Consider the following 20,801-nt stretch of genomic DNA (forward strand, 5'->3'; position numbering starts at 1 on the left):
TTTGAACAGTAACACGCTGTTTAGTAAGTAGGGGAGACTGGAGGCAATTGTATCATTTTTTTTGCCATTTACTGTATGACTCAGAGAACACTCAACCGAGACCAGTCATTTTTTAATAAGAAACTTACATCTGTCTACTAATCATTTATATCATTTATAGGTCTCTATAGAGGACGGTTTGATCACGGTATTTGAATTCAACAATTCATTGGATGGTGTCAATTGTAACAACTACTAAATACACCAAATAAACTATCTTAGCTTCCAAAATAATTTGCTGTTCTACGAGTTCTACATTTTCCCAGTCAAGACAGTGTAGAGACATTTAACTAGAGGCATTTTACAGCTATGTAATGGTCTCTACATCAAAACGGCATTGATGGTACTCAGACCCATACCTTTTAACAACTTTATTTGCACTCTACAATCCCAAGGCTATCAAAATGTGTGAAATTCATACTTCATCTCAAAGTTAAAATCACTAATTAGCTAGTATAGCTGCTTGGCTTAGGGGAAATTGTACATTGCCTTGCAATCGGCCTGACCCTAACAGCCATGACAAAACCTTATGCTAGCAAGATATGGCACAATACAATTTGCCACAGTGCTTAAAAAATATTGATTTGGATTCTTGGAAATTAAAGGCCAAAAACCTGCAGATGGTGAGATATTTGACTACATTTCTTCATGCAGAGAGAATACCTAACAGTGCACTGAGTGAGTTTCATCTAGCTTGTTTCTGATTGGAGAAAAGCAGGGTGTTACAATTGATCCGTTACATTTGTCCCCAGTCTCCCCTAGGTGTGCTCGTAAAGCAATTAAGAAACTGGAACCACAGTATTTATCACCCTCAGGCTAAACATGAATCGCTAAGATTGATCGTCAGATTCACAACATGATTGCATTGGCATTCTTTTCAGCTGGGCATCATAAATCTAAAGATTTTCCTCTCCTACGTCTGTTAATGGCATTTCCCTCCTGCTGGAAAATAATCTTAGGCAGAATGGCTTGTCCGTTCATTCCCTAACAATGGCCATTGCTTTCATACTGTATGACTGATGCATTCATAATTGAATCAACAGCTCATATTTGCTTTCCAATGTCTCTCCACAACTGGCAACTAAATCTAGGGCTTATACCATCATTCCTGTAAGAATTGTGGATCTTCCTTCTCCTTCAACATATCCATAGAAAGTGTTTTTACTTTATGCATAATATGCCTTTATTTGTTGACAATTGTTTTCGTTTGTGTGTTTCTAGATACATTGCTAGATATTGTGTTTGTGATTTGAACCCCATTGTTTCTTTTTAACTTAATGTTTAACCCAAATGAGTGAAATATACAATACCATCCGTCAGTGGAGACACGTTTAAAGAACTAAATAAATACTGAAAAGAGATAAAGAACTGATTTGTGTGAGCCTTGTTTTCCTGTCCCATTTTGGCATGATATATAGTACATTGTCATGGTTAATACAGAAATACAGTGGGGGAAATAAGTATTCAACACAATGTTTTAATTCAACATATTTACATTGCAGCTATGAATGAATGAATGAATGAATGAATGAATGAATGAATGAATGGTCTTTATTGTCATTGCTATAGTACAGGTACCAAACAACGAAATTTAGGAGGGGTGGCTCCCCTGGTGCTAGGAAAGAAAAAAAAAAGAAAAAAAACAAGAAGGGAAAGGAGCTGGTTTACATAAATAAAGGCTATGTACACTATCCACTATACTATACTGTACAGATAGACGACTAGGGTTGTCATATTGCACATAGTGTTATTGCACATTCATTTAAAGTGTCGCAGTTTGCAGGCTTGAAATGTACATATTTGTGCCTCAGCACTACCCCTGATTTTTTCAATCCAGCAGCTGCCATCAATCCGTCCAGACTGTCCAGGGCCCAGAACCTAGGTCTTTGCTGTGTTCAGGGCCTGGATGGCCCTGGGGTAGAAGCTGTGCTTCAGTCTGTTTGTCCTTGCGGCCATGGTCCTGTACCGCCTTTTCGAGGGCAGCCGGGCAAAGTGTTCGTACCCAGGGTGGGTTGGGTCTCTGGAGATCTTGGAGGCCTTCCTGAGACAGCGTGTGTTGTACAGCTCTTCCAGAGAGGGGAGGGGGGCGCCGGTGATCTTCTGGGCTGTTCTCACAACTCTCTGTAGCGCATTTCTCTCCGCGGTTGTGCAGCTGGAGAACCAGTTGCAGATGCCGTAGGTGAGGATGCTCTCCACTCCGCCGCGGTAGAAGGCCACCAGTATCTCCTGCTTGTTGTGTTCCTTCCTGAGGACTCTCAGGAAGTAGAGCCGCTGTTGTGCCTTCTTGATGGTGGCTGCTGTGTTGTTCTTCCAGGACAGGTCATCCTGTATGTGCACCCCCAGGAATCGGAGGGCTGAGACTCTCTCCACGCTCTCTCCGTCGATGAGCAGGGGCTGGACCTCAGACTTTTTCCTCCTGAAGTCCACGATGATTCTGAGCTATTCACATGAAATAGAAATAGACCAGACATTGGTATTAACTCAATAAAACTACACAGCTAAAGAAATTGTAACACTGCAATCAATAAAAAGTATGTGCAATGAAGCGGAATGAAAGTATTGAACACACTAACTGAAATGTATTTAATGCTTGGTGGAGAAGCCTTTGTTTCCAATGATAGCTTCAAGACGCTTCCTGTATGAAAAAACTAATCTCTCACAGTGATCAGGTGGGATTTTGGCCCATTCTTCAAACAGACAGTCTTTAAATCTTGAAGATTCCGGGGGGGCCTTCTGGTGAATCTTGATCTTTAGATCCTTCCACAAAAATTGGATTTAAGTCTGGCGATTGACTAGGCCAGTCCAACACCTTTATTTTCATCTTCTTGAACCAATTTAAAGTCTCCTTTGCAGTATGTTTTGGATCATTGTCCTGCTGGAAGATCCACCCGTGTGTCTCATCCTCAACATCCTGGTGGATGGCAACAGATTCTTCTCAAGAATTTCCTGGTACATGGCTCCATTCATCTTTACTTCGATAATTTGAAGTACCAGTACTATGTGAAGATAAACAGTTAATACCATGATGCTTCCACCTCCGAACTTCACTGTAGGTATGGTATGTTTAGGATCATATATAGAGCCATTTCTCCTTCAAACATGGCATGTTGTATTGTTGCCTAAAAGATAGATTTTTGTCTCGTCTGACCAGACTACATTCTCCTAGTAATCTACAGGTTTCTCCAAATGTTTTGTAGCAAACTTTAAACAAGCTTAATTCTGTGAATAGCTGCAATGGAAATATGTTGAATTAAAAATGTTTTGATGTGTTGAATGAATACTTATTTCCCCCACTGTATGCTATAACAGTAAACTGACTGACTTATATGAAGACAATAGCAAAAGAACAATCTAGAATCCGTTAGTTATACCTCGCCTTCGACCCCGAGGATAACCTCAATGAGCAGAATACGGCACATCAGGAGCTGAAATGACGTCGTCTATGTGCCTTATTCCAAAGCGCTTTACAATGGCCTCTCATTCACCCATTCACACACACATTCACACCATTGGCGGCAAGCTACCATGCAAGGCGCCGGCCCGCTCATTTGGGGTTAAGTGTCTTGCCCGAGGACACTTAGACATGTGGCCAGCCGAGGCTCGAACCGCCGATCTGCCAACCTTGCGATCATTAGACGCCGGCTCTACCTCCTGCGCCACAGCTGCCCTGCACTGCACACAAATTGATATGCTATAGGTTAGTCAGTATTGATATCAAAGAGCCTTACTTTGGTGGCTGACTTTGTGGGTACATTTCAAAGCTTATAGTTAATTTACTATACACAGTCATCTCAAGTGTTATTGTTATATCAAGTAGGACGTAAGGTGGGCAGAACTTCAGAAGGAAATGAGCTTGCCTCGCCTTTTTAAACTAAGCATCATTATAAGGCTTAACAGGCTTCTTACACAAATTGATATTTCATCCTGAGCTTGCAATAAACGTTGAACTTGACTGCATTTATTGATCGATGTGATTCACTAGATAGCTTTAAAGCCAATAATGACACAGCAGTCAGTCCAGACCTGTCTTTAATCTCTCTCTTCTAAAACTCTTGCTGATCAGCTCTTCTTCATGTCCACATAATTGGATTATCAAACATTCTCCATCCACCTTGGCAGCTGTGGCCTTCTACCGCTGCGCAGTGGAGAGCATCCTCACCTACTGCATCTGCAACTGGTTCTCCAGCTGCACAGCCGCAGAGAGAAATGCGATACAGAGAGTCGTGAGAACAGCCCAGAAGATCACCGGCGCCCCCCTCCCCTCTCTGGAAGAGCTGTACAACACACGCTGCCTCAGGAAGGCCTCCAAGATCTCCAGAGACCCATCCCACCCTGGGTACGAACACTTTGCCCGGCTGCCCTCGAAAAGGTGGTACAGGACCATGGCCGCAAGGACAAACAGACTGAAGCTCAGCTTCTACCCCAGGGCCATCCAGGCCCTGAACACAGCAAAGACCTAGGTTCTGGGCCCTGGACAGTCTGGACGGATTGATGGCAGCTGCTGGATTGAAAAAATCAGGTGTAGTGCTGAGGCACAAATGTGTACATTTCAAGCCTGCAAACTGCGACACTTTAAATGAATGTGCAATAACACTATGTGCAATATGACAACCCTAGTCGTTTTATCTGTACAGTATAGTATAGTGGATAGTGTACATAGCCTTTATTTATGTAAACCAGCTCCTTTCCCTTCTTGTTTTTTTAGTTATTTTTCTTTCCTAGCACCAGGGGAGCCACCCCTCCCAAATTTCGTTGTTTGGTACCTGTACTATAGCAATGACAATAAAGACCATTCATTCATTCATTCATTCATTCATTCATTCATTCATTCACATATATCTCTCATATATTGTTTCTAGCCTTGTCAAGTAGACAACTGGAACTGCGCATCCATAGAAGAGAAGGAGGATTGTGTTAATTCAGCCTTTTCCCTAATAGTGGGGAAAGTAGGGTTTAAAGCTATTGAAATGAGGTTAAGACAGCCAGGTCAAAGTGAGGTCATCATCAGTGAACCATACAACTCTGTTGCACCCTGTCTCCGCCTATGTGAGTCGTGGAGTCAGCAGTAATGGGAGGATGTCTCCACTCAGCCTGAAAAAAGAAACAATTTTCCAGGAAAACTGAAGCTGTGGTCTTCTATCTATGGGACACTCGGGGGTTTCCCAGTAACAGGAGCCAGCCTCAGGTGGCGCTTTATTTCACGGGTCAATAAGCCGCTGACACAGCCCAGCCAGGTTGAAGCAGCAGTGCAGTGCGGAGTAATTCATTTCTGTTAGATTGGAGTCAGCCACAGGGACAGGAAGGACTCAGTCCTGGGTGAAAGTGCACGTGAGGCCAGAGTGTGAGCGGCAGAGTGTGAAAAGTGCTGCAGGTAAGGAAAGATCCAGACCCAGGTCATGGTGTTGACTGTTTTCCTACCTGAGAATGCCTGACATGAGTACTTGGTGTACTGAAAGAATAGAACATTTGGACCTCGGTACTATCATCACAGTATCGCTGACGATATGTTATATTGCAAACCATCTTTACATTTGAATTTGATGATTCATCTGTCAGTGTGGATATGAATTTAAGGTCAGTCCGGTTTTTTTTCAACAAAAATAGCTATGCAACCAGGGCCGGTTACATCTCTCAGTGAATATTTAAAGCGTGGGGATAGGTTTGAGGCATGGCATTCTGTCGGCGCTGTGTGGAGTTATCACGCAGATGGTGAATCACTGGTGAACAGATTACAACCAGATTATGATTAACTGATTATGACCTCTTAAGTACCCAAGGACCTAACACCTTGTGCTGCAACATGTCAATCTGTAATCTTACTCTTCATGTGTGAGCTTTGGGAATAATCCTATGGTCCTTTTTCTTTTAAAGCTGGTCTAATCCCACACAATCAAGCCCAAAGGACATCATGCAGAGGATCACAAGTCTGTATGGGGCTTTAAACATTACAAGGTCGACCTGACCCGTACTGTGCTGGCTCTGATTTTTTCCACAACTACAGTATGGTGGATGTGTCCCCAGCCCGGCCCAATACAGCTTAGCTCAGGCTCAGTTTGACTTGGCTCTGTCAAGTAAATTAGGGTTATGTGTAGTAGGTAACTCACACTACAGTCTGTTGTACTGGAGAGGCTGTTATTGATTTACTGCTGAGCCCAAGGTTTACTGTGGTGGAAATAGACAATAGGCAGGCCTGTCTGTGCAGAATGTTTAAGGCCTGACCCTAACTGAGGAATGTACTATTCTTGCTTTCCACTGACAGACATGTACAGCTGATGGTGCCCTTTCAGGCACTATGAGAACTGGTGTTATATGTGGTGGTGAAGCCTATAGAGATGTGTTGGTGGTGAGAGACTGAACTTGCTGAAATACAGTTAGCCTAACCTACAGTTAGCCTATACACTTTAGGTGTACCGTATGTCTTACTTTGATGCTTAATCTAAATCTTGTTGTGAGGTAAGCCTACTATTGTACCACCACTGTTGGTTAAGTGGCTTTATCATAATTGCAAAGTGGCTATTGTGCTCCTCCCCCAAGCAGATAGTACCAAGGGCTTGTACCAAGAACTGCTGCCAGATGAATTATGACCAGTGGTGTTAGAAGTGAGATGGTGAGTCTGGATTTGACTCCTCTAGAGATGTGTGGGAGGAACATTAATGTTTATTGATCGCTGCAAGATTGTGGGATCAGATCCCACACGTCACCACGGAATCCTCTGAAGAATACTTCCCAGAATACACTTGGTAATCTATTCATCTCTGCACCCTGACGACATATATGTACAATTTCTGTGTTTGTATCTCTTAATCACTGAGATAAATTGCTCAAATGAAAGTACAAGAGGCAGAAAATGCAGTTGTTGAGCTGCCATGCGGCCAGTAAACAGAACAAAGCAAGGCTTGGAGTGGGAGTCGAGACGGAGCCGTGCTGTAAGAGGTAGGATGTGGTGCTTTGACAGGTCCAAAGCTTCCCCTGCATGGATGAGCAATCACACCCCTGCAGTGGATTCTTCAATCCCAGGGGGACATGGCCAATGAACTTCAACATACACATCCCCCTTTAAAAAGACAAAGCCTTTATCATCTGCATAAAGACATATGTTAATACAGTAATGATCATCTAAGATGAGGGCAGTGAAGTCATCAGTCTTCCCACTCTACCATCATGTACTTTCTGAGGTGCTCCATATTATTCCCCATTCACCGATCACGCCATAGCATTCAAACGCATCCTAATTAAACCGAATCAAACAGACTCCACGTCTATCACCAGATGCAATTAACATCTCGCCCGGTGACAGCTCCATATTTCTCGGGCCGATCAGAGGGAGGAATTCAGTTGGCCCCGGACCTTATTTATGACAGCAGTTAATACCGGTCGAGTGTGGCGGCGAGTAAATCTCTGTCACCACGCTTAATTTGTTGTGTACTTCAGAAGCGGATGGCGAATATAGTTGTCATGCTGAGTAATATGCCTTTCCATTAGCCTGTGCGTCCACGGTCTGTGATATAGGACCGTGGAAGCAATTTTCAGCCCAGGCACGGGAGAGCCGAAGCTGAATCTCCAGACTGACAGGCAGGAAGGCTCCCAATCAATAGATCAATTTAGGAGAAAGGAGCTCGTCTCACTCACAGCTATACACATACAAACTCACTGGGGGATTCAGTTTGATGGAGCCTCAGCACTTCATGGGTTAAAAATGGCATGCAGCATTAGGCTACCTGAGGGAGTTTGTAGTGTGATTAATCAAATGTGTGAGAACTTGATGTGACATTGGTGTTACAGTAACAGAGACTGTGTTTTTCCTTAGGGTTTCGCTTGGGTTTCTCTCTTGATGAGAAGGCAAAGCTATCCCATGAGAGTTTAATGTTGTTTTCATTTCATTGTTCTTCTCTCTGGTGTACAGCAGGGATGTAGGGATTGGTATGATCCTAGTCATCTATCCCATCAGGTCACATTGAACCCTCATGATAACACTTTCTCATTATTCTTCTAGAACAACACAATGAATCAGCTCTAGTGCCCTAGCTCTAGCCCTAGTGCTTCAAAGCCTTGTTAAGATTGCTACAGAGATACATTCAAGATAAGCATCAGACCTACACATACAAGAAGCCTATTTTAATAACCAGCCAATTTGGATGGAGAAGGCAAATAAGATGCTATGGAATAACGGGTAGCCGCACTCTGCCACCTGCAGGCAAGGAGTGTACAGATACACTGTTGTACATTGTGGTAAAATGAGTAAAACATGCATTTCAACCACCATCAGCACTGAAAAACCATCAATGTCTTTGGTAAACAATATCATATTTTAATTAGGAGATTTTGAGTGTTGTGAGATCCGTGAGTGCCGTTACATAAAAAGGAAACTATTCATCAATGACTGAAATTCACTTCAGACAAACTACCTAGAACCAACCACCACCATTACCCCACCCAACCACCCACCCAACCACCCACACAAGACTAGTGCAGGACAACATTCCTGGGCATCATCAACACGTGTCTGTGCCTCTGTAAGACCACCACCAGTCATTCATGTCAAACTGTGGAGGGTATTTTGGGGAACAGCCTTTTTATTAATCAAATTTGAACTGTGTTAGTTTCTCTTTATTTCAGTGCCACCATGGTGAACACCCATGTTAAAAATAAAAAGCGACATCTTGTTAAAAGTAATATCATAATGAAGACAATTAATTCAACTAATCATAGAAACTGGCATAATAACCTCACAGCATTCTTATCAAACTCCCGGACTAAACGAAGAAAATAATAAAGAAAAGAAAATGGGCCAGGGTAGACAACAACAAAAACAGCTTATATCCACACTTTAGATATTCCCATAGACTTTAGGTTTGGTTTGAAGGGGGATTCTGTTGGATTGTCTCAAGTTTTTTCCCTGTAGAGGAGCGTCACTGCAATGCAGCAACAGTAAATCTACTGAGGAGGACAGTGAGAGCCATGAAGACTCTACCTAGTGCACTGAGAATAGGGGGTTCAATCTGGACACGTTTTTGGGTGTCGTGAAGTGCAAACCGTTATCTCTAACCCTCCCTGTTCTAGATCATTTACCACCCTGGCAAATTAGTAGTGGTAAACTACACCTGAATACATAGCTGGAGTTTGTCCGGCCCTGTAAGTATACTCACAACATAGTCATTTTTTTTCAATACAGTACAGCATAGAGCAATAGTATTCATATAATTTTTCATATCTTTTTTCATATTGCACCATCAGAGAATGGGACACAGAAAGATCAACAGAGACTCCATTTCCTAATCAAAACGAGATATGTGCAAACATGACTAAGGACTTTATTAACCAAATCAATTCTTCCCTGTAATATCCACAAATAAAAGTGATTTCTCTTTTTATATATATATTTATAGTAATAAGAATAATAAATCTTCACATTGGATCATTTCATAGTGTGACAAAATGCTCAACTGGGCTGTCCAGTCGTGATGGTTATCCTCATAGTCTTAATTGGTCAGTCCCCCATGCATCCATAGGAAATAGATTTCTTTTTTTCTTCAAAAAAGTAATCATTTGAGAGCAGCCGACAAGTTTGGACCGGTGCCGATTGCTTTCATTCCCAGATTTCTCCCAAGTTTCATTCAGTGTTTTAGAAGGAAATTTCCATAGAAAAAAATGACGGGCTCCAAATCATCGTCTCACACTCCGGAAAAAAAAGCTGTCCAGGCTCTTATTAAAACATTGTAGTAATGGTAACAATTGATCATTTCATTTGTAATCAATAATTAATAATCATTAATAGTTGACAACTAACAATTAATAATCACTGATTAATCATTAATAATTAATTAACAATAATTATCAAGAATAAATAATGCTCCCTCGTAACTTAATTAGTTTGGCAAAGCTCCACGCGGAGTCATTTCAGATGAGTGAATTTGTCTCACAAGTTAAAAAACAAACAAGAACTGAAAGAAAGCTCCAAAATAAATAAAAGGAGATTAGTAAAAGTGACCCCTCCTTGAAGGAAGGGGACGTATATACAGGATATACTGCGTGGTGAGAGTCAGTTTACTGCACTTGAGTGTAAGTCCAGTGTTAGTGTGAGTTTGAGTCCGGCCCCTTGCCCCTGGTGTTATACCAGCGTGTAGGACTTTGCGTAGGGGTTGCTGCTCTGTTTGAGGTGTCCTCGCGAGTCCAGCAGGGACTCCTGGGAGGTGCTGAGCTTGGCGGCCTGGGCCAGCTCTGAGCCCTCTCTGTGGGGCAGTGTTGCCGCTGAGCCGGGCTGCCACTGGGCCACTGCGTCCCTGCTGACCTGGGGGGCCTCCATGGGCGTGGGGGGTGCCATGCGCGATGGCCGTTTGAGGGACCGACTCTTCTGGGGCTCCAGACAGGCCTGGCCCATCGCCCCCTCTCCACTATTGCCCCCGCGGGACGAGCCCGAGCATGACATGCCTCGGTTCAGCAGGAAGTCCATGCGCAGGTACGGGGGCAGGTGCACCAGCTCTCCCCCTACAGGACACAGGAGAAAGAGGGCAGAGTTAGTTAGGAAGATAATATGATATGATATGTAAAATTGCAACAATGATCATTGGAACTACCAATCAGTTTCAACTACCAAGTCTCATTTCAAAACATGTCAGTAGAGATTCAAATTGGAAGAGAAATTGGTGGAAATAATGTCACTTGAATCTTTCTGACACTTTGCTTCCATCTCAATGCAAATCGATCTCATCATATCTGCCAGTCCAACTCCCAAAACTAAGGCTGCTATCAAACTAAAGACACAAGCGGCGGCACAGGCAGGCGATTCATTTACTCTTTTGTCTAGTTATTGAGGTTATATATCAATGATTAATTATTCTCATACAGGCATGAAAACGGTCTCCCTGTGTCCTTGGTCTTGACCACTGCAGTATTTTACTATGTGGTTTAATGCGTAATGGATGAAGTTTATTTTCTATAATATGAATAAGTAATGTTATAGATTCAAGACTGCAGTGCAGGTCATTACAAATTGAACTGAGTGAATCTATAAAGCCTGTTGAATTAAATATCTCTGTAATGGGTCTTGATTGATGTAGGTACAGATTAAGGGCATAGGGCCCCAATTTCCATGTGCAAAGTCAGACATGTGTTCCTTAATATTTCAGGGGGCTGAAATGGGCTTGTGCTAAATTGACGGCGATGTGGTAGCTAGAGACTTTTTTATTTTTACTTTTTGTTTTTCCAGGATCTGGAGATCCGGGCCTATTCATAAAACATTTGCGGCTAGAGCTCCGGACGGCCAGGCCTAACCACGTCATATGCATAATAATAATGCTAGAGCTCCGGATGGCCAAGCCTAACCACATCATATGCAATGCATTTTCAGACTATTTACAAAACTCAGATTGAATCATTTGTTTTATTAAAATCATTGTTAAAATCAAGCTACAAAAAAAATCCTGCTGTGCTGCAGCGTATTCTGAGTTATAAGGTTTTGCTCTGCTCAACATTATTTGCTGAATCAAACTGGGGCCCAGATTCTAGTGTGTGAAATGTGGCCCCTTGCAGTGAAGTCCTTTACTGTTTCTCACTACTGCACATTATGTACAGTAGAACAGAGATGTGTTGTCAGGGGAGGCAGAGCCTCATACTCCAATAAAAATAACTGTTATGAAAAGTACCACTTATCTGTGTTATAGATGTCATTTCTGTATGATTCCAATACTTTTTTATAGTCAAAGTCTCCACATTTGCGGAGCTCTGCTGCAAATACAGGGAGAGACAAGAGAAGAGGCAGCGACGAGCTCAGCCTCACTTCTGATTGGTCAACCCCTCAGAAACTGGATGGAGCGTGGGCAATAAGCGTGTGCTTGTTACAAAAACAAAACTGCAATGAAAAAGCACCAGGTGAGGCAGCTATCACATCTGCCTCACTGAGGGGTGTGTACTGAGTGAGTAGCGTGTGTATGGGTGCGTTACCTGTATGCGTGTGCAAAGACTGCTGCTATGAAATACGCAACATACCGTGTCGGCAACAGTATTATGCAACCTGCTAATTGAATTATGAATTTAAGCTAACTCTATCGGGTTCATATGTGTGTAAATTTGGCTCTGATACTAGCCAGTGCTTCCCCAACCATTGACCTCACCACACGTCACTGAAGGAGAATGTGTCTAATTAGTCAATTCAATTCAAACACAGCACTTCAGAACTCAATGGTTTCATGCTTTACTAGATAATCATCATCATATCATAACAGCTGATCTATCAGCACTGCAGTAAATATTTACTGTATGGGATATATTGTGGTTGGCCTGTTGTGCAGAGGCTGGCATTTATGAGAGAGAGGGAAATGGTCCTGAATTAATTGGCTCTGTTTTGAGAGGCTATAACAGAGTTGGTTTGTTCTTAATGGAATATGAAGAACTTAATGCCAGATTGCTACGACTTAACCACAGTTGAGCAGCAAATATCTACCCCCAAAACATCCAGAATCTCAATCAGTGTTTTTAGTGTTAGTTAGGTTTAATATTAGTTTTTGGGATGCAGATTAGGTCAGTGCTTTCCTTTGGGGGTTTAGGCTGAGGGGAGACAGGCTTGCAGCTGCATTACAGTGATGTCTGCAGTGACAGTTAGCATTAGCCCCACAGCACAGGCTCCAGAGTTAGCCAGTTAGCCAGGTTAGCAGCGTAGCCTCACCCGGTCTGTGAGCCTTGGGCACGGCCATGTTCATGACTCGGCTGACGTCCTGAGGCTTGGGCGGGGAGGCGGTGAACCTGCAGATGCCCGACTCGGAGGGCGTGCTGGAGGTCAGGCTGTCCGTGTAGTCGTTGGTGCCGGCCGTCATCTGCTCCGAGGACGTGTCGGAGATGAAGCACTCTGTGATGGTGAACTTGGCGTGGCGGAGCTGCTCCTCCATCTTGGCGTGTTCGTAGGCCCGCGCCAGCTCCTCGTACGTGGACGAGGCGCTCTCTGTCGACACCATGCTGCTCCGCGCCCGGTCTGCACGGAGGGGGGGGGGCAGGGTTAGACAGCCAGGTTAGTTGTGGGGTTAGCCGGCTGCTAACTTTAGCGTTAGCATTGCGCATTTAGCATTGTTAAGAGTTGTGTAGCAGCTGTTATTGGCGTCATTGTGAGGGTTTTTGTTACTGGCTTTGGTTAAGTTGGGTGTTACATTGTTATAGGGGACTGTTACTGTCTGGGTGCGTTACCTGTATCCTGAGATGGGCTGACGCTGTAGCTGTCGCTCTCCTTGTCTACAGAACCAGCCACTCTGGGGGTGGGCAGCCTCCAGTCAGTGCTCAGGGTGTGGGCCGAGACAGGGGGGTGAGGCCGGTTCAGAGTCCACTGGCTAGCGTAGCGGTTGCGGGCAGCGGGACCGGCTTTGGCTGTGCGCCGGGCTGTGGGGTCTGTGTGTGTGTGAGGGGGGGGACACAACAACATGTTACTATACAGCACACTCACACCAGGGACACACAGTACTGGATGTTAGGTTACATAGGAATGACAGCCTGATGACGTATGTTACATGCTGGCAATGGCAATGACCACAAACCGCTCAGTATATAAACCATAAGACACCATAAGAGAAATTGAACCTAAATGGCTCTGTGTTTGGTATGGAAGGTTAGCACAGCATTGCTTGTGATCACATAAATGCACACACTAGCTCTATATGGGCTAAAAAATTATAGTATAAACTATATCCTCTTTCTTTTCTTTTTCTTGGTTGAAAACACCTTCACATTGGCTTAATTCATATTTATAATAGAAAAACCACGAAAAAAAAAACAGACTTAAGCCACTGTTCTGGAAACAATTGCAATTATTGCATTACTTAATCACCGCAAATAACACAAGTGGAGATTGTACTGGCAGTGTTAATAATGCCAGTGATTCTCTGTGGAGCAGCGCTGCTCTGGAAATAGAATGTCACCAACGTGGGTTGACATAATTAACTCCAATCAGCTAGAGAGAGAAATCAGGGGGCAGAGTGGTAGTGGTGGAGCACAGGTCTCCCCAGATTGTCTTTGACCTACTGCCTTCAAACACACTGCAAGAGTGTGCTCTAATTTAAGATGGGGTATATGACAGTGTTTCCCCTAGGTTTGCTGCCTTGGGGGGGTGGCATGGACCGTGGCATGGACCCACAGGGGGTAAGACCCTGCGACATACCAGCGTCATGTCCAGGGGGTGTACTAACTTGTACATTAAGCCACCTCACGCTACGGAAACAGGAGATAGGCTCCTGCCCTATGGGCCGATAGGCTCGAGAACCATCGGTTCTCAAGGCTACTTACTTATGTGGTCTTGACTACCTGTCCACTTTCTCACCTGGTTCTTGCGCTCTCTCTCTCTGGTGCACCATCCTGCTCTCTCTCCCTCTCTCCCTCTCTATGTGTCCAACTATAAAAAACAGACATTTCCAATGCTTCAATCCACTGTACTGTAAATATGCCATTATGGTATGACCATAAAGCCCAATTCTAGCAGAATAAGAAAGATAGTATATCTACTTTAAGTAAAATAATAAAGTGCATCCAGTTAGCTCTTTAGCTGGCATGTGTGCAGCAGACTAGCTCATCTAATCACCTCTGAGCTAGCTAGTTAGCTTGCTAGTTCTTTGACACTATTTTACACATTATGGAACAGACACTTTCTAGTCACAATAATAACGACCAATTTGAACCAACTTGCTCTGTTAGAACACTCAGCAATTATATTTGCTAACGTTTCAACTTTCTAACTTTCCATCTGCAGACATCTCACCCTGCAAAAACTCTCTCGCGTCGCACGCGCACACTGGCACACAATCTTGTACGCGAGTGTGTCCAGCGCGAAGCGAAGTGTGGAGATAGGTCTGGCTATGCGAGACTACTGGCGGACTAACGTTACCAATGAGCCCATGGGCTTGCCACTCGCCAGATTCGGGTTGGGTGCGTTTTAAAAAAGCAGATATTTTAGCCTGCTTGTCAGATGTTTGGTGTCTACGTCCGTAATGATTCCTTTCTTGGGGAGGCCGCCGCCCCTTTTTGCAGTCCCACTCATATTTTTATTTTTATTGACAGAGACAGTAGAGATTTAGACAGGAAGGATGGGTGAGAGAGAGAGAAGGGATGACATGCAGGATATGTCCACGGTCGGAATCGAACCGGGAACCCTGCGGTTACATGGTCGACGCTTAACCCACTACGCCACCTAAGCGCCCCCGCAGGCACATGATTCTAATCATAAATTTACACACGTGGTTCTAATTCTATGGAAATGAATAGAATGGTCCGTACTGGACTTACTGGTTCCAGGTCTGGCATCGGACACGTCCACTAGCGGGCCGGTGGCCTGGGACAGGGACTGGTAATGGACCGTGTGCGTCACGGTGGAGGACTTCTGCTTCTGGGTCTCGCCAAAGTCGTTGTCGGTCAGCAGCACCGTGGATCTGTCATCTGAGGGACAAGAATCCACAAAACGTCACAGTCCGGGGATGAGAAGAGCTGGTTATCAACAATAGGTACCAGAACAAAGAGGGCCTCAACAATGTCGCATTGACTTCAAGAGAGGAAAACCGTGAGAAAAAGGGGAACACTGTGAGAGAAAAGGGGAACATTGTGAGACAAAAGGGGAACTTGCTTCATCAGAGGTGATGGGAACTAAAGTATTTTCTGCACGGTTGCCTTTACTGTACACACACTAATAGTATATGGAGCAGCCAACAGCAACACAGGGGCTAATATACTGCACAGTTAATGGCCGTTGTCTACTCACCAACTGTCTCCATGGTGTCTCTCTCCTCGATGAGGAGCTGTGCTCTGGGGATGTCGATGTGCATTCTCAGGGTCTGCTGCTGCTTGTTAATAGTGTCTGCAGGGCGTGTGTTTTTACTGAGGAACACAGGAAACCAGAGTGGGGTTTGTCAAGGATGTCATTAAAATAGCATCATCTAATATTGATACCATGGGAATTCTGAAGAGTTGTTTTTTTCCTGCGATGCATTTAGAACATTTACGCATTGGCCTTAATTCAGAATTAGACACATTGTTATTAGAACCATATAGTATTATGGTATTGATGCAAGTTGATTGATGCAAACAATATATAGTATTATGGTTAATGGAACTATTTTGATGTTGTCGGTACTATTGTTTAATATACACTCATGAAACACTTTATTAGGAACACCTGTACACCTTCTCATTCATGGTGTGGGGAACGTTTTCTTGGTGCACTTTGGGCCGGTTAATACCAAACAATCATCGCTTGAATGCCACAGCCACATTTGAGTATTGTTGCTAACCATGTGCATCCCTTAATGGCCACAATGTACCCATCCTCTAATGGCTATTCCAGCATGATAATGCACCATGTCACAAAGCAAAAGTAGTCTCAAACTTGTTTCATGAATATGAGTTCAGTGTTCTTCAGTGGCTTTCCCAGTCAACCAACCCAGCCATCCAATAGAACACCTTTGGAATGTGGTATAATGGGAGATTCACAGCTTGAAAGCGCACCTGAAAAAATCTGCAGTAATTGCATGATGCAATCATGTCATCATGGACCAGAAACTCAAAGGATTTTTTTCCAACATCTTGTGAGATCAACGCCACGAAGAATTGAGGCAGTTTTCAGAGCAAAGGGAGGTCCTACCCAGTATTAGTATAGTCTTCCTAATAAAGTGTGAGTGTATATCAAACCGATGTATGCTTACCTCATCAGCATTTCAGCCAAACTTTTCGCATCTGCAGAACAAACAAGAGAAATAAAAGTCACATAACATGTGAAGCTCATTTTCCTGGAGTGTTTCTTCAAACACGCAACGGTTTAGATATTGTTCTGTCCACCTACAGTAACACACTCATCAGGTCTCACCTCTCAGCCTCTTGAGCCTCTGCTCCCTCCTCCTCCTCCTCAGCACCAGCAGCAGGACGAACACCATGACGATGCCCACCAGGACGCAGGAGATGGTCACCATCATCTTCAGACCCTCGCTGCTCCCCGGGTTGTCTTGGCTCACGTTGGGCGCCTTCACCAGTGGGGCGATGGTACCTGGACACACAGGCCATACGCAAGTCATGAGCTGACATTACACTGTTACATCGTATGACAGGTATTGTATGTCACGGTTATGATGACATTATGTAAGGTTGTATAAAGAACCTTTTAAGTTTGTGTGGTGTGTGGCAAACCAGACCTTTCAGACAGGGATTGAACCGAAGTCAAATACTTCTATATATGGTTTCGGTCTATGCATGTTAAGCACTGAACGACCTTTGTATTAAAATGTTTAAAACATGCGGCAAGCGACTGGTAAAATATAAAGTGCCTTTGCAGCGAGAGTAAATGTCTTTCCCAGCCATCACACACAATCTGCTCTAACAGGCTGCTGCACTGCGCCGCAATCAGCACTTGACCTTTTGCCGAATTGGCAATAATGCCCAGTTGACTGCAGCACTACTTAAAAGAAATGAACTCATCCTTCTTAGCTGAATGCTCAGCCTTTTTTTCTCTTTTAGTTCCTGGACTGTTGGGGAGTGGTGGGGCATCCGGACAGGGCTAGGGACAAGAGGACCAGTGGTCTAGCAAGGGGGTGGGAGTGGCTAGGACAGCCGTGTCGAATTGCTGAGGGGGCATGGCAGGTGATTGCTCATCTGTACCCCCCTCCCCTACTCGCCCCTCGCCTCGGCCGAGGTCCGTAGATCACAAAAATTATTTAATTCATGCAGTGGCGCTCGATATGGACGTGATGGAGGCATCATAAAAAGCAGCAGACACAACAGCCACAGCCGCTGGAGTCAGCATAAAATGTGATGGTGCTTTACTGCCCACTTCATCAGGAGACCCGAAGCCTTTTATGGCTGGGAAAAGACTGGAGTGAGACAGCCACTTTAAGCTCCAAGTTCTGGTAATAGCAAACTAGGAATTTATTTCCCTTTGTACCTACCTACCTATGCCTTAAATTAACATCTTTTGATGGACTATGTCACTGGCGACATTCTTTTCGTGGTAAGAGAAGGTGAAAGGGTTTGACAGGTTCTTCATTGCAGTGTGGTGCAATCCTTCATTATATACTTCAGTATCAATATTCACCATTAATAATAGCCTAGGGTATACCATGGAGAGGGTGTACTTCGGTGGAGGCTTGTGGAGGTAGAAATCAGAGGATGGGCTCATTGTAATGCATGAAATGGAATGAGGAATGTTCGATCCTCCGTCATCACGGCCTCAACTTCCACAGCTACGCTGATGATACCCAAATCTATCTCTGCACTACTCCATCCTCTCCGCTCCCCCCTCAGTCCCTTGTCAACTGCCTGCACGAAATAAAAACCTGGATGACATTAAACCTTCTCAAACTCAACAGTAAGAAAACAGAGCTCATGGTTGTGGCACCCAAGGCGCTTCTCCGAAAGGTTGAGGTTGATGGGTGCTCCATCTCCCCATCTCCCGAAGTCCGCAACATGGGCGTCATCCTTGACTCCACACTCTCCTTCCAGTCACACATCAAATCCGTCACCAAATCTGCCTTCTTTCACCTCAGAAACATTGCCAGACTACGACCTTCCCTCACTGACTCCGTGGCCGAAACCCTCGTCCACGCCTTCATCACCTCCCGCCTGGACTATTGCAATGGAGTCCTGTTCGGGGTTCCCAGCAAAGCCCTGGACAGGCTCCAGTATGTGCAGAACTCAGCTTCCAGGGTTCTCACCCACACCAAGCCCTAGCTCACCCCCACCCTCATTCACCTCCACTGGCTTCCGGTCAAGTCCCGCATCACATACAAAATCCTTCTTCTCACCTACAAATCCCTCCATGCCTGCACACCCCAGTGTGTCTGACCTTCTCTGCCAACATACCCCATCTCGGAACCTGCGGTCTTCAGATATGGGTCTGCTTTCCACCCACTCAGTGTGGCAGCACCCACCCTTTGGAACTCTCTCCCCACAGTGATCCGCAACGCCCCTATCCTGGACACCTTCAAATCAGCCCTCAAAATCTGTTCACCAATGCATTTGGCCTCTAGTTTAGTTTTGTCGCTGTCGCTGTGTTCTTCTGTCTGACTTTCTTTCTGTAAAATCTGTAAAGCATCCTTGGGTTTGTGAAAGGCACTATATAAAACCAAGATATTATTATTATTATTATTATTATTATTATTATTATCAAACACACATGCATGCATTGCAGTGAGCTCGTCCTCCGATTGCTACTTCCACAAGACTCCACTGGTGTACTTGGAGGCAGAGCTTTTCCTATGACTGTCACACCTTAGGGACGACTGAAAACACCTAGATAGAAGACAAACCCATTAACGTTTTAGGATCCAAAAGTGTTGGTCTTAGTTTTTATTTCTACGACAATCACAATTGTACAACCGCTGCATAAACCAATCTGAAATAAATCAGATGTGAACTGAATCGATGTTGTATGCTTGACTGCGGACCTGCGGACTGCCTATTCAACACAAAGAGGATTGTTCAGTCAATGCTTTTCACTGTCTTGCCGCCTCGGTGGTGGAACGAGCTTCCCACTGCTATCAGGACTGCAGAGTCAATCTTCCGCCATAAACTGAAGACCCATATCTTCACACTACATCTTGACTGTCCCTCCTAAAGACCTTTTCACCTCCCATACACCCTCTGTACAGTTTCTCTACAATAAAACTACAATAAATATTTTACATTGTGACTACCAAGAGCACCTTGTCCTAGCATAGATTTTTCTTATGATGACTGATGGATAGACGATTAACTTACTTACTTACTTACTTAAACAAATGTACTTGTTATAATGTACTTTTCTCCAAAGCGACTGCTAGATGTCCAAAATGTAAATGATGATGAGTGAAGAGAGATAACTCACTGCCGTCGTAGCTGAGTGTGGCAAACTTGACTCTCTTCTCGGCGAAGCCGGCGCTGTTGTACACCTTCATCAGCAGCTCGTACCAGGTGGCTTCCTGCAGGTCGTACAGGATGTAGCTCTTGGTCAGGGACGTGCGCTGGGCCGTGGTCCACGTGGGCGAATCCACGGACCGGTACTCCAACGTGAAGGATGTGATTGGGCAGCCCCCGTTGTTCCAGCCAACCAGATTGAGCCTGACGCGCGTGGCGTTGATGCTGGTGAAGAGCTCCTGTTCTTTCGAGTACTGGGGCTCTGAGGAGAGGGGGAGAGGTTAGAATAGCTGGATCATATGTTATTACTTCAAGAGTATAGCATTGATGTTACAGCAGTCGGTACATAACAGCCCCCTACATGTTAGGGTTATGCCTTTACCTTTCCCATGAGTCTTTGCTTCAATGATCTCACTGATGCGGCCCGGGCCCACTGCATTCTGGGCCGTAAGGGTGAATTTGTACCAGGTGCCACACTTGAGATTCTCCAGGCGGTAGGAACGCTCGCTCGGGCTGATGGCAAAGTTGCCCCACTGCTCACTATTGTCCTCTGAGTACTGCAAGATGTATCCTAACAAGAAAAAGAAACAAAGAAAGAAAGAGAGAGAGACATGAGGACATGATAAAGGTGCTTTGGAACCTCTGAGTTAAAAGTAACTTAAATTATTGGCGTAGATCTTCCTATAGGTTGATACTTTCGGAAGTTGGGCATTTCCAAGTTTCCTAGTTCCGACATACGCACCACAATTTACCTACTAAGCAACTAACTTGGTATTAACCATATGGAGGGACCCCATTTAATCAAATCAGTGAGTGACCAACTTTCATCTTACTCTCACACTGGAAGAAAGTCATTTTTGTGTTGTCTGGATTTGACTGAGTACGGTGCTGTGCAGTCTGTCATTCCAGGAGGTGAATGT

At 44.4% G+C, this 20,801-nt stretch overlaps 1 protein-coding gene across 2 annotated transcripts in view; it reads right to left on the reverse strand.

Annotated features, from left to right (window-relative positions):
* Window positions 1-10,147: 10,147 nt before the first annotated feature.
* Window positions 10,148-20,801, reverse strand: part of LOC308155110 (cell adhesion molecule DSCAM-like) — a gene marked incomplete at both ends in the record, with an annotated part of 100,597 nt that continues 89,943 nt past the window's right edge. Inside the window, 9 exons of one of the 2 annotated variants that reach the window (XM_080528354.1) lie at window positions 10,148-10,524; window positions 12,701-13,003; window positions 13,213-13,410; window positions 15,295-15,444; window positions 15,764-15,879; window positions 16,704-16,734; window positions 16,865-17,041; window positions 19,853-20,143; window positions 20,264-20,452. In XM_080528354.1, coding sequence (XP_080384480.1) covers window positions 10,148-10,524; window positions 12,701-13,003; window positions 13,213-13,410; window positions 15,295-15,444; window positions 15,764-15,879; window positions 16,704-16,734; window positions 16,865-17,041; window positions 19,853-20,143; window positions 20,264-20,452 — 1,832 coding nt within the window. Of the gene's footprint in view, window positions 10,525-12,700; window positions 13,004-13,212; window positions 13,411-15,285; window positions 15,445-15,763; window positions 15,880-16,703; window positions 16,735-16,864; window positions 17,042-19,852; window positions 20,144-20,263; window positions 20,453-20,801 lie in introns of both variants that reach the window. The other variant, XM_080528353.1, reaches the window with a different exon arrangement.

This window comes from Nansenia antarctica (assembly GCF_963989245.1).
Source record: "Nansenia antarctica genome assembly, chromosome: 4".
Taxonomy (NCBI): Eukaryota; Metazoa; Chordata; class Actinopteri; order Argentiniformes; family Microstomatidae; genus Nansenia; species Nansenia antarctica.